Source organism: Pristiophorus japonicus, chromosome 17, assembly GCF_044704955.1.
Source record: "Pristiophorus japonicus isolate sPriJap1 chromosome 17, sPriJap1.hap1, whole genome shotgun sequence".
Classification (NCBI taxonomy): Eukaryota; Metazoa; Chordata; class Chondrichthyes; family Pristiophoridae; genus Pristiophorus; species Pristiophorus japonicus.
In genome coordinates, this window is record NC_091993.1 from 112,902,321 (window position 1) to 112,916,109 (window position 13,789).

At 47.8% G+C, this 13,789-nt stretch overlaps 1 protein-coding gene across 3 annotated transcripts in view; it reads right to left on the bottom strand.

Annotated features, from left to right (window-relative positions):
• LOC139227934 (ras-related protein Rab-7b-like) overlaps positions 1-13,789 on the bottom strand; it is a 60,894-nt gene that overhangs the window by 6,561 nt on the left and 40,544 nt on the right. For all 3 annotated transcript variants that reach the window (XM_070859089.1, XM_070859088.1, XM_070859090.1), the window contains one exon: positions 9,951-10,076. In XM_070859089.1, coding sequence (XP_070715190.1) covers positions 9,951-10,076 — 126 coding nt within the window. The remainder of the gene's footprint in view (positions 1-9,950; positions 10,077-13,789) is intronic.

Consider the following 13,789-nt stretch of genomic DNA (forward strand, 5'->3'; position numbering starts at 1 on the left):
GTGTAGTCACTGTTGTAATGTGAGAAACGCGGCAGCCAATTTGCGCACAGCAAGCTCCCACAAACAGCAATATGATAATGACCAGATAATCTGTTTTTAGTGATGTTGATTGAAGGATAAATATTAGGCAGGACACTGGGGAGAACTCCCCTGCTCTTCTTCAAAATAGTGCCATGGGATCTTTTACTTCCACCTGAGAGGGCAGATGGGGCCTCGGTTTAATGTTGACTATTATTGAATATTATCACAGTATTATGGGGGGAAATGAACAAAACTGACTAGTCTACTGCCAAATATGGCTAAAGTGATACCCGCCCTCCTGTATGGCTCAGAGACCATATACAGTAGACACCTCAAATTGCTGGAGAAATACCACCAACGATGTCTCCGCAAGATCCTGCAAATCCCCTGGGAGGACAGACGCACTAACGTTAGTGTCTTCGATCAGGCCAACATCCCCAGCATCGAAGCACTGACCACACTCGACCAGCTCCGTTGGGCGGGCCACATCGTTCGCATGCCTGACACAAGACTCCCAAAGCAAGCGCTCTACTCAGAACTCCTACACGACAAGCGAGACCCAGGTGGGCAGAGGAAACGTTTCAAGGACACCCTCAAAGCCTCCTTGATAAAATGCAACATCCCCACCGACACCTGGGAGTCCCTGGCCAAAGACCGCCCTAAGTGGAGGAACAGCAACCGGGAGGGCGCTGAGCACCTCGTGTCTCGTCGCCGAGAGCATGCAGAAAACAAGCGCAGGCAGCGGAAAGAGCGTGCGGCAAACCAGTCCCACCCATTCTTTCCTTCAACAACTATCTGTTCCACCTGTGACAGGGACTGTAATTCCTGTGTTGGACTGTTCAGTCACCTATGAACTCACTTTTAGAGTGGAAGCAAGTCTTCCTTGATTTTGAGGGACTATGATGATGATGATGACATTAGAGGGCTATGGTAGATCCATGCATGCTCCATCACTGGGTTACTGGGCATCAAATTCCCCCAACCAGATCAAAGGCAAACCTTGTGCTGGTACCAGCATTGGCCATGATAGGATGTCCTGATTGGCAAAAGCAGTGTCAGCATCACTGGTCGCACAGTTTCAGAATTAGAGATGTTCCAAAAGCAGGACCATGGAGGTAACCGACGAAAACTGTAAGAAACGGTTGACTGCAATTGCTTTTCTCCATCCAAGCCGCAAATGATAATCACTTGTGGCTTGGATGGAGAAAAGCAATTGCATTTAAAAACAAAGTTGTATTTTTTTTTGTGACTCATCATGGTGAAGGATTTTTTGTGCTGGGAAATGAACCATGTTTCATTTTGAACACTTTTGGCTGAGATCGCTAGGTTTTTGGACTCTGGGAGAAAATCAAGAGATCGGGCGGAAAAGTGAAGTTGAGGTCGAAGATCAGCCAGGATCTTATTGAATGGCGGAGCAGGCTCGAGGGGCCGTGTGGCCTGCTCCTGTTCCTAATTCTTAGATTCTTAAAAAAAAAATGCCATCATTATAGCACAGTCAGATGCAAAGCCAGAGGTTCCTCTATTCTGTCCCAAAAATGTTCCTGAGCTCTGACCTCAGAACAGGACTGCCTTTTGCGCATGTTTTCTGTTTATCATATTTGTCATCTTGCAGCCTCTCTGAATGAGATTATCAATTTAGTGCCAGTTTTGTAGGAACTGGATTGAGACGTTCAAATTCATTTTCACCTTGGATCCTTACAACCATCTGGCAAAGGAGTTTTCCATCCTATCTTTCTGCAGCAACAACTTGCTTTTGTTATAACACACCTCACAAGAGTGGGGTAAGCAGACATGCACAGACGTGAGGAAAGATTTAGTGGAAGGGACAAGTATGGATGAAGAGGTAGGCCTTGAAGGTAAGTGTCTTTATAAACAACACTTAGCCCATGTGATCGCCTGGGCAAGTTTTGATCTCCCAGGGGAGCCAGAAAGGAATTTTCCTGAGAATTTTTTCCCTTATTGGTCCTTGTTTTTTTTCTCTTATTTTTGCCTTTTCCAGGAGATTATTTGGCTAAGGGGTGTAACGGTTGCACCTGTGAGTGTCGAACTGTTGCATTGTGAGTGGCTTAGCCAGTCAGGTGATGTTCACAACACTCAATAAAACCCCAGTCAGTTGGGTCTAGGTCATCCACGATAAGGCATGCAGTTGTGAGCCTAGTGGATGAACTGGTAACATGTAATGTGATTGTTAAACATTTTGTTAATAAACCAACTAGTTCTTAACAGCAATGTGTTGCTATGAATTCTCATGCAAAGAACCCACGAAGCAAATACATTATAGGGGGAGAGAGGGAGGGAGGGAAGAGGGAAGAGAGATCCTTCAGCCAACATGGGCATGCTTGATGGACCAACTGGTCTTTTCCAGCCCGTCAATTTTGTATGTTTGGGGCTTTGGCAAGGGAATATTGGGGCAATAGCTGAAACTTGGGCTGAATATTATATGTGCTACATAGTTGGCTTGTACTTTGAATGAAAAGTGCTCCTCTTGGACTTTCCTTCCCCTTTAAGAAGAATTTCTAAAATTGCATAAAAATGGAATGCAGTCAAAAAGAACATGACACAATCCAGGAAAAGGTTAGTAGATAGATCTGCTTTAGTTACAGTTTCTAAACATAACTACTCCCACACTCGCTATCGCACCACAACTCCTGATTAATTCTGCAGCTCAGAAAACATTCCAGCCACACGTTCTGTCTCATTGCCACCACAGCCAACATGCAAGCCAAGCCAGAGGCCATTTCGAAGGGCACAAGTTATTCTGCTTCCTTCTTGCGCGACTCTGTTCACTGGCAAGTTTGCATCTCTCGCTAATGGCTCTTGGCGCTCCCTGGTCAGTACTAATCAGAGGAAACGTTGCTCTCCAGCCTGTGCTCCTATAGACAGGGAGGCAGCGGTACAAATCAAAATCCAACACACGACAGAGAGATTCATCTAAAATCAAAAATACATGAGCGGGGGCGTGGGAGGGGGCGGGAGTGCTAGCTCTGCCCCAAATTATAGCTAGGATCTTTGTTCATCCTTTAAATAAGAGGAAATAAAGGGAACTTTTCAGCAGTGTAGGGAAGTAGGTCAAGTGCTCTCTGTACTCTGCTATTTCACAAGGCAGAATTTTAAAAGTACATCGTGTAGATGACTTTGCATCACTGATAAATCCCATTTAGATATAATTTAAAGAGCGTGGCCAAGTGTATTCCTTTACACCAAGGTAACCGTTTATCGTGAAAGGTTTATCAAGCAGTGTGACACGTTAAGGTGTATTATTGTCTCCGGTGCGGTGCCGGGCTGAATTGGGCTTTCTGTGATAAACAAGGTGTGACTATACCCATGTTTCAATCATCCCGGTGGAACTATCAAAGTACTTTCTCAATAGTGATAATAATGTGACACTTGAGCCCTGCCTACCCTTACACTATTGATTTAGACTCAGAGATATATATGGTTCTCAGCTTGACATACAGTGAGATGGGGGTAATAGGCGTTCCAGGTAACAAGCCAGTGTTCTCCACGTGTAAGGACTTTGGGTGAGGGGAAGATCCATAGCTATGATGTTCTTCATGATCAGACAAGCCATTTTGTAATGTATTTGCTTTATGAGTTCTTTGCTTAAGAATTCACAGCAACACATTGCTATTAAGAACCAGTTGGTTTATTAACAAAGGTTTAGCAATCACACTACACATTACCAGTTCATCCACCAGGTTCACAACCATCTGCCTAGCCGTGGATTCCCCGAACCCAACAGGCTGGGGTTTTATTGAGCCTTGTGAACATCACATGACTGGCTAAGCCATTCCCAACTCAACAGCTCGACCAGTCTGTGAGCATACTCACAGGTCCATTACATTACATTACACCATTGACTCTCACAATCTAGGCTCACAGATCCAGGTTGGGTGAGGGACAGGCGGGCTGTCAATAAAATTCCGGCTTCCCTGGGTCCGTACGACGTGCGCACGGACCCGGCGAGGCCTCGCAAAAGCCGATTTTTGGGGTTTCCATCTTTTCTGATCTGTCAAGATTTGACAGATCCTCTGCATCCCCTGGAGAAGGACATCCGCGCGGGAGAGATTGGGCTATTTGCCCAACTCATGCCCAGCAACTGTCCTTCAAACTCTTATGCCTGGTAAAAGCAGGTGCATAGCCTACTTTTACCAGCGTAAGAGTTTTAAAACATATAAATATTAAATTTAAATACACATTTTTGTAGTTAAAAACCCTGTCCATTAAGGTAAGTTTATTTTAAACCCGATTAAAACACTTTAAAACTAATTCCACAAAGTCTTTTTTTCAAAAACATTTAATTAACTTTAATTTCAATTAATTTTACATATGTGAGGTGCTTTTTTAATTTATTATCTTGTGTTTCTTGTTACAGGGGGATAGTGTAGTGATGGGAACTCAGGGAAACGGGGTGCCCATTATTATCAATGAGAATACTGCATTGTGATTGGTGGTCCAGGTCCATGTGACTTCAGCATTTCCGTACGTACAGGGAAGTCATCGCCCCGTGTGCTGTACTTCGAATGAAGGCCTCCGAACGGAATTGGGGACTACCAGGTATTTTCGTTAAAAAAAATTTGGGTCTGAAGGAAGCCATTTGACCGGAATTTTCCCTTCCCTGTCTATCGAACTAAGGGTGGGGGGGGGGGGGGGGGTGGTGGGAGGGAGGGGGGCATTGATAAAGGAAGCGAGAATGTGCACACAAACATAGCGTGGGTCGGAGATCAGGGCTAGATTGTTTTAACTCTACCTCTGACCACAGTTGGCATCAAGCAAGGCCCTGCACCAAGAGTGGATCCTCTCGACATTACCACTAGGAACTGTGCCTCCCGGAGTCACAGTGCAGATTTCGTCCCCTACGGGGCACAACGGACATGATTTTTGCAGCACAACAGCTGCAGGAAAAATGCAGCGAACAGCACCAGCCCTTATACATGGCCTTCTTCGACCTTACAAAGGCCTTTGACATTGTCAACCGTGAGGGTCTATGGAGCGTCCTCCTCCGTTTCGGATGCCACCATCCTCCGCCTGCTCCACGACGACATGCAGGCCGTGATCCTTACCAATGGATCCATCACAGACCCAATCCGCATCCAGACTGGGGTCATCGCCCCAACTCTCTTCTCAATCTTTCTCGCTGCCATGCTCCACCTCACAGTCGACAAGCTCCCTGCTGGAGTGGAACATAACTACAGAACCTGTGGGAACCTGTTCAACCTTCGCCGTCTCCAGGCCAGGCCCAAGACCACTCCAGCCTCTGTCGTCGAGCTACAGTACGCGGACGACGCCTGCGTCTGCGCACATACAGAGGCTGAACTCCAGGACATAGTCGAGGTATTTACTGAGGCGTACAAAAGCATGGGCCTTACGCTAGAAATCCGTAAGACAAAGATCCTCCACCATCCCGTCCTCGCCGCACAGCACTGCCCCCCAGTCATCAAGATCCACTGCGCGACCCTGGACAATGTGGGCCATTTCCCATATCTCGGGAGCCTTCTGTCAACAAGAGTAGGCATTGATGACGAGATCCAACACCGCCTCCAGTGCGCTGCCTGAGGAAAAGAGTGTTTGAAGACTTAACCTGTGATCCCAATAAGACTTTGGGGGGGGGAGGTGATGTCATGTATTCAACTGTCATTGTAACCCATGTATAAACTGACCTAAGTTGTACACCGTGAGAACATTGACCACTAGGTGGTGAACTCGTGGGAGACACTCCTAACCTGGACTTTCAGGTATAAAAGGGGAAGCTCCAACCACCTTCATCACTTCAGTGCTGGCTAATAAAGGTTACTGGTCACAGAGTGACCTTCTCTCAAGTATGGGCCTCATGTGCATTTATACTGTATAGTAAGGACATATTAGTTAGTGTTCTCGAACAGGCCAACATCCCCAGCATTGAAGCACTGACCACACTTGATTAGCTTCGCTGGGCAGGCCACATTGTTCGTATGCCAGACACGAGACTCCCAAAGCAAGCGCTCTATTCGGAACTCCTTCACGGCAAAACGAGCCAAATGTGGGCAGCGGAAACGTTACAAGGACACCCTCAAAGCCTCCCTGATAAAGTGCAACATTCCCACTGACACCTGAGAGTCTTTGGCCAACGACCGCCCTAAGTGGAGGAAGTGCATTCGGGAGGGCGCTGAGCATCTCGCGTCTCATCGCCAAGAGCATGCAGAAATCAAGCTCAGGCAGCGGCAAACCAGACTCCCCGTCCACTCTTTCCCTCAACGACTATCTGTCCCACCTGTGACAGAGACTGTGGTTCTCCTATTGGACTGTACAGCCACCTAAGAACTCATGTTAAGAGTGGAAGCAAGTCTTCCTCAACTCCGAGGGACTGCCTATGATGATGATGATGATGAGCCCCCTCACCTCTGAGTCAGAAGGTTGTGGGTTCAAATCCCAGTCCAGAGACTTGAACACATTAACCTAGGCTGACACTCCAGTGCAGTGCTGAGGGAGTGCTGCACTGTTGGAGGTGCAGTCTTTTAGATGAGATATTAAGCAGAGGCCCTGTCTGCCCTCTCAGGTGGATGTAAAAGATCCCATGGCACTATTTCGAAGAAGAGCAGGGGAGTTATCCCCGGTGTCCTGACCGATATCCATTCCTCAATCAGCATCACTGAAACAGATTATCTGGTCATTATCACATTGCTGTTTGTGGGAGCTTGCTGTGCGCACATCGGCTGCTATGTTTCCCACATTACAACAGTGACTACACTTTAAAAATTACTTCAAAGTGCTTTGGGGCATCTGGTGGTCATGAAAGGCGCTGTATAAATCCAAGTCTTTCTTTTCTTTCTTGGGAGGGAACAGATTTTATGGGTGTCTGCTGCCCTGCCGCCTTGCCCAGAGGTACTCGATGGGAGCCAGGTGTGGGGTGAGGGCAGAGATAGTGTCAGAGGCTCGGTGTTACAGTCTAGCAACCCCATCTCCAACCCGTGCTCGCTTTGAGTGTAGCTTCTTGCTGGGGGGTGTGGGATCAGTGAGTTTACAATGGAGAGGAGTTTTTGACGGGGCATTAATTTTGCTACCTCCACTGCCAAATAACTCAGTTTTGATGCCTCACGCGGTTTTCTTTAAAGCTCAGTCCGTATGGGACTCAAACGGCTCCTCCAGCTGCCTCAGTGTTAAACGCAGCAGTAGACGTGGGTGGTACTGATCGCTACGGACCAGGACAGTCCCAGGTTTGATCCGTAGTCCGCCATGAGTAGTTGTAGTGGGTGCTACAGCTGGTCTCAACACCTTTTTGCACTATGGAGTGAAAAAGACCAGTGGCACGAAACTGCGTAGGGCCCCGTTTGGGGGCGGTAACAGCTGTGAGGTGGGACTTCCAGCAGCAGGCACCGCGAGCTAGATTGGGCGCACCGCGAGCTAGATTGGGCGCACCGCGAGCTAGATTGGGCGCACCGCGAGCTAGATTGGGCGCACCGCGAGCTAGATTGGGCGCACCGCGAGCTAGATTGGGCTTGCCGCCCCCGAGAGAAAGTGGAGCTCAAAACCGTAACATTTTTAACATTTCCAGCGTCACACCGCCCCTTTAATTCTCGCCCCGCGTGCGGCCTACAGTCATTGGCCATGGCAGCCCCACGGGGGCGCTACTGAATTTTCACTCCATGGCGTAAACGGGTCGCTGCGCACGGTGATGATGTTGTCATCGTCGGCACAGTGACCCGGGGTGCTATCGGTTAGCTCCGCCGCTAAACCCCCGCGGATTTTCACGGGAGTCGGTCGCGGTGTTACGCCCGGGCGAAAAGTTGCTTACGCCCCGTTAGCATCCCCCCCCCCCCCCCGGATAACCCGAATTTTCCCCTCCTAGTTTTCTGCTTCTCATTATTATTCAGTGGCCCCCACCCCCTGCACTCCCCACCCCATCCCTGCTAGAAAGTGAACTGAGTCGATGTCGGGAAGAGGAGAGGAGAGGGTTTGGGTGTGACTCTCTCCCTGCTTAAGGTGCCTCCTGATAGTTGAAGGCTGATTTTATGAGTCTGCGCGAACAGTGGTGAAGCACCCCTCACCCCACCCACCCACCCACCCAACCGCAGCAACGCACAATGAAGCGGTGGGCGGGGGCAGCGCTGGCCATGACTTTCCGATCATGGGCAGCACGCGCCCAATGTTCTGATATACACTGCCAAGTGGGCGCAGGTATGGAGGGAAAATCCCACTCATGGAACTCCCCCAGCACCACCCCCCCCCCCCCCGCCCCCCGCTTTACTAGCTTCGCCTGTGACGCAAAGAATGCCCATTTGGGTGAAGTGCCGGAGGGCTTCGAGCACTGGTGGAACCGAACCCCCAACGCAAGTCAACAGGCATTGGGACAGGAGTGGAGAAAGGGTGGGGGTGGAGGGGTGGAATCTGAATCAAAATGGAAAATACTGGAGACCCTCAAAAGGTCATCTCATCAAAACTCACGACATGTACTGAGAAAGACTATCATAGAATCATAGGATGGGTTACAGCACAGAAGAAGCCCATTCGGCCCTTCGAGCCCATGCCGGTTCTCTGCAAGAACACCTCGGCTAGTCCCACTCCCCCGCCCTCTCCCCGTAGCCCTGCAAATCTTTTTTCCTCAGGTACTTATCCATTTCCCTTTTCAAAGCAGTGATTGAGTCTGCCTCCACCACCCTCTCAGGCCGTGCATTCCTGATCCTAACCACTCGCTGCATAAAAACGTTTCTCCTCATGGTGCCTTTGGTTCTTTTGCCAGTCACCTTAAATCTGTGTCCTCTGGTTCTCGACCCTTCTGCCAATGGGAACAGTTTCTCTCCATCTACTCTATCCAGACCCCTCACGAAACTGAAGTCTCTCATCCCTGAAATCATTCTCGTAAATCTTTTCAACACCTTCTCTAGGGTCTTCATGTCCTTCCTAAAGTGCGGTGCCCAGAATTGGTCACGATACTCCAGTTGAGGCCGAACCAGTGTTTTATGCGGGTTCATTTAATTCCACACTTTTGTACTCTGTACCTCTATTCATGAAGCCCAGGATCCCGTAAGCTGTATAGCTGAAACTTCAACTGTCTCGTGTTTTCCCGACGGATGCTGCCTGACCTCCTGAAGTCTCTCCAGTGTGTTTGTTTTACCTGGCATGTTATGGGACATGAGGACACAATGGGGCAGCAATAGCTGGAGTGGGACATCTTGCGATTTGCATAGCTTGTGAGACTTTTTCCCTTCCCCTTCAGCTCGAGACATTTTTGCTCTGCAAATCGCTGGAAGTGTGAGCTGATAACGAGGGCAATGGTCTGGGTCCTCGGTGAACAATAGGACCATCATTCTAGCTCCTTAACCAATGAGATTTAAGGATCGGAAAAGAAACAGAGAAACAGCGGAGAAGGAACTAGGGTGAATTAGCGTCAAATTAGATAGCTAAAAGAGAAATAAGGAGAGGGAAAGAAATGTTGGAATAAGCGAGAGAGAAAAAAAGAGACAGAAAGAAAAAGTAAGAAAAATATTTAAATTTAAACTCTCTAAGAACAGTTTACTACCTGTTGGAATGAGACTCCACAGTTTGAATTGTTTGGTTTCTGTGCTGGAGAGGTTGAGTGGCATTTCAGGAACATAAATCTCCTCATTCAAAAGGTGCTTATGTTGTTAAGTACCAGCCCTAACTTTCTGCGGCGAGTTTAGTGGGCAATTAGTGTGCAAATACAACAATTTCTCACAACTCGCGGGGAGGTTGAAGGCGAGCTCCCGTTGTCGCAAGGCTAATGGCGGAGCGACGCGAATCGTCCAGCAACATGTGGTGATTGGCAACTCACGGGCGATCTCTTCCCCGCCACAAATTGCCGGGTTATTCACACACCAATAATGGCGGGCGCATTAAACTCATCGTTGCAGTACCAGCAAAATTTGGGCCTTGATCTCTTTTGGGCAAAATAGTGAATTTGTTCTGTTTTCAATAAGCGATGTAATCTTTACCTGCGATAAAGCATTTCTGGTGATGTTCTCGAAGGCGTGGTCCACATTGATATCCTGTTTTGCGCTCACTTCGAAGTAAGGAATGTTTCGAGCCGTGCACCAAGCTTCTGCCTCATCACTTGTAACCTGCAAGAGGGAGAGGAAAGCAGGAGTGATCATAATGCAGAGTCATAGCCTACAAGATTGGTCACCTGTCTGCTGAGAATATTTGACAACTTTTCCCGAAGATGGCCCGAGTCCTGTGTCTCGCCGGCTCGCCATCCTGGAGCTGTTGACACACGTCTCTCAAACTCGGTTGCCAATAAAGAACGACTTGCATTTATATAGCGCCTTTCACGAACACCGGACATATCAAAGTGCTTTGCAGCCAATGAAGTACTTCTGAAGCGTAGTCACTGTTGTAATGTAGGAACGGCAGCAGCTAATTTGCGCACAGCAAGCTCCCACAAACAGCAATGTGATAACGACCAGATGATCTTTTTTGGTATGTTGGTTGAGGGATAAATAGTGGCCAGGACACTGGGGATAACTCCCATGCTCTTCTTTGACATAGTGCCATGGGATCTATTAGGTCAACATGAGAGAGTAGACGGGGCCTCGGTTTAACATCTCATCCGAAAGACGGCGCCTCTGACAGTGCAGCACGCCCTCAGCACTGCGCTATAGTGTCAGACTAGATTTATGTGCTCAAGTCTCTGGAGTGGGACTTGAACCCACAACCTTCTGACTCAGAGGCGAGAGTGCTGCCCACTGAGCCACGGCTGACAGTAATTGGTTGAAAAAAGAGTCATTGTTCAGCCAATTAAGAGAGTGGACATTAGGCTTTAACCTGACCATGTCACTGAAGGGCCACGTCAAATCTTTCTGCATTTTTGAGCTGATATTCCAAGTCTGACACAACTGACAGGCAATTCATTGGCATCCATGTTGTTGATACTGGAGCAATTAAAGGGACAGGGTGACCTCTGACAAGTGATTCATGCACCATTTTATGTCAATTTGTCAATGTGCGTATCTCTGTCAGAAATTGTGGGCATATTGTCATTGTGACATAAGTGGCAGATAATTTCACTGATTGGTTCATTTCCCTAAAAAGAACAAAAGAAAGATTTTCATTTCTAAAGAGCCTTTCACAGATGTCTCCAAGCGCTTTACAGCCAATGAAGTACTTTTGGAGTGTAGTTACTGTTGTAATGTAGGAAACGCGGCAGCCACTTTGCGCACAGCAAGCTCCCACAAACAACAATGTGATGATGATCAGATACTCTGGTTTACAGATGTTGGTTGAGGGATAAATATTGGCTAGAACTCCAAATAGTGCCATGGGATCTTTTACGTCTGGAGAGCAGGCTCAGTTTAACATCTCATCTGAAGGGCAGCATCGCTGGAAGTTATAGTGCCAGCTGTGGCTCAGTGGGTAGCACTCTCATCTCTGGGCTAGAAGGTTGTGTGTTCAAGTCCCACTCCAGAGGCTCGAGCACAAAAATCTCAGCTGACACTGCAGTGGAGTGCTGCATTGTTGGAGGTACTGTCCTTTGGATGAGATATTAAATCAAGGCCCTGTCTACACTCTCAAGTGGAGATAAAATATCCCATTGCACTGTTTTGAAGAGCAGGGGAGTTGTCCCCAGTGTTCTGGCCAATATTTATCCCTCAATCAACATAACTAAAACAGATTATTTGGTCATTATCACATTGCTGTTTGTGGGAGCTTGCTGTTCCCAAATTGGCTGCCGCATTTCCTACATTACAACAGTGACTACACACCAGAAGTACTTCATTGGCTGTAAAGCACTTTGAGATGTCTGGTGCTTGTGAAAGACGCTATATAAATCCAAGTCTTTCTTTCTGGAGTGTTGGCCGAAAGAGACAACAATCGCTCTTTAGATTTTTTTAAGCTGCACTGCAAAAGTTTAGCGTTGGGACCAACTCCAGAATCTAGCCCTCTCAGATGGAGCAACCGTTACAGGGGAAACTGCATCTCAGAAAATCAAGGGCCGCCTGTGGGAGCCGAGAGTGTCGGTCATGAAATCACCAGTGCAGTGCCGCAGATAGATGGCAGCAATTAGCGTTGCCCATATCAGCGGTCGCACACTTAACCTCTTACAATTTCGATTTTAAAATTCTCATCCTTGTTTACAAATCCCACCATGGCCTTGCCCCTCCCTATTTCTGTAATCTGCTTCAGCCTCACAACCCCCCCAGATATCTGTGCTCCTCACAATCCGCCCTCTTGAACATCCCTCATTATAACTGGCCAACCATTGGTGGCAGTGCCTTCAGCTGCCTGGGCCCCAAGCTCTGGAACTCCCTCCCTAAACCTCTCCGCCTCTCTACCACTATTTCCTTCTTTAAGACGCTCCTTAAAACCTACCTCTTTGACCAAGCTTTTGGTCATCTGCCGTAAATTCTTCTAATGTGGCTCGGTGTCAAATTTATTTGTTTTTCTTCAAACATTCCTGTGAAGCGCCTTGGGACATTTCACCACGTGAAAGGTGCTATATAAATACAAGTTGTTGTTGTTGTTGTATGACATTCCTCTTCCCATAATGCTAATGCAGACCTTGTCCTCTATGTCTTAAATGGACTAAGGCCTTGTCTAAATAATGACTAAAGGAAGGCCGAATGAAGTTGTCAACTGTTTATCCAATAATAGTCATTTCTGGGCTATAGTGTCCATCAACAAGACAGCGTTTGAGCAGTCTTCCTGATTATCACAGTGACTTGGCCTGTCTGACAACTCACCAACATTCCTTTAGTCTTTCACTAACTTTGAATTCCTGGTGCTCACGTGTCCTCTGTGATACCATGCAACCCAGTAGAGGCCGTTCAGTGAGATCCTTGTTCATTGAAGTCACCCAGTTTGAGAGATCAAAAGAAAATATAGCTCAAATTCATAAAAAACCTAACCCATTTTTAACGAGAACCAACACCTTGCACCCTCTGTAAACTTGAGGTCACCGAAATAAACTTGAGGTCACCGAAAGCTCAGCTGCCTGTGTCCCAACTCGCTCGTTCCCAACCCGTTCACCCATCACCCCTGTGCTTGTTAACCTACATTGGCCCCTGAATCGCCAAAGCTAAGATTTCAAAATTCTCATCCTTGTTTTTGAATCCCTCCATGGCCTCGCCCCTTCCCTGTCTCTGTAACCTCCTGCCGCCCCACAACCCCCCGAGTTCTCTGCATTGCTCCAATTCTGGCCTTTTGCATATCTCCGATTTCCTTCGCTCCACCATTGGCGGCCATGCCTTCAGCTGCCTCGGCCCGAAGCTCTGGAATTCCCTCCCTAAACCTCTCCGCCTCGCACTCCGCCTTTAAGAAGCTCTTTGAAACTATGTGCAGAGCCTGTGGCTCAGTGTGTAGCAACCTTTGCTTCTGAATCAGAAAGTTGTGGGTTCAAGTCCCACTCTAGAGACTTGAGTGCAAAAGTCTAGGCTAGCACTCCAGAGCAGTGCTGAAGGCATGCAAAGCAGCTCATTGGCAGAAGGGTCAAGAACCAGAGGACACAGATTTAAGGTGATTGCCAAAAGAACCAAAGGCGACATGAGGAAAAACTTTTTTTACGCAGCGAGTGGTTAGGATCTGGAATGCACGGCCTGAAAGGGTGGTGGAGGCAGACTCAATCATGGCTTTTAAAAGGGAGTTGGATAAGTACCTGAAGAAAAAAAATTGCAGGGTTACAGGGAAAGGGCAGGGGGAGTGGGACTCGCTGAAGTGCTCTTGCAGAGAGCCGGCACGGGCTCGACGGGCCGAATGGCCTCCTTCTGTGCTGCAACCATTCTGTGATTCTATGTCTTTCACCAAGCTTTGGTCACCTGTCCTAATATCTCTTTATGTG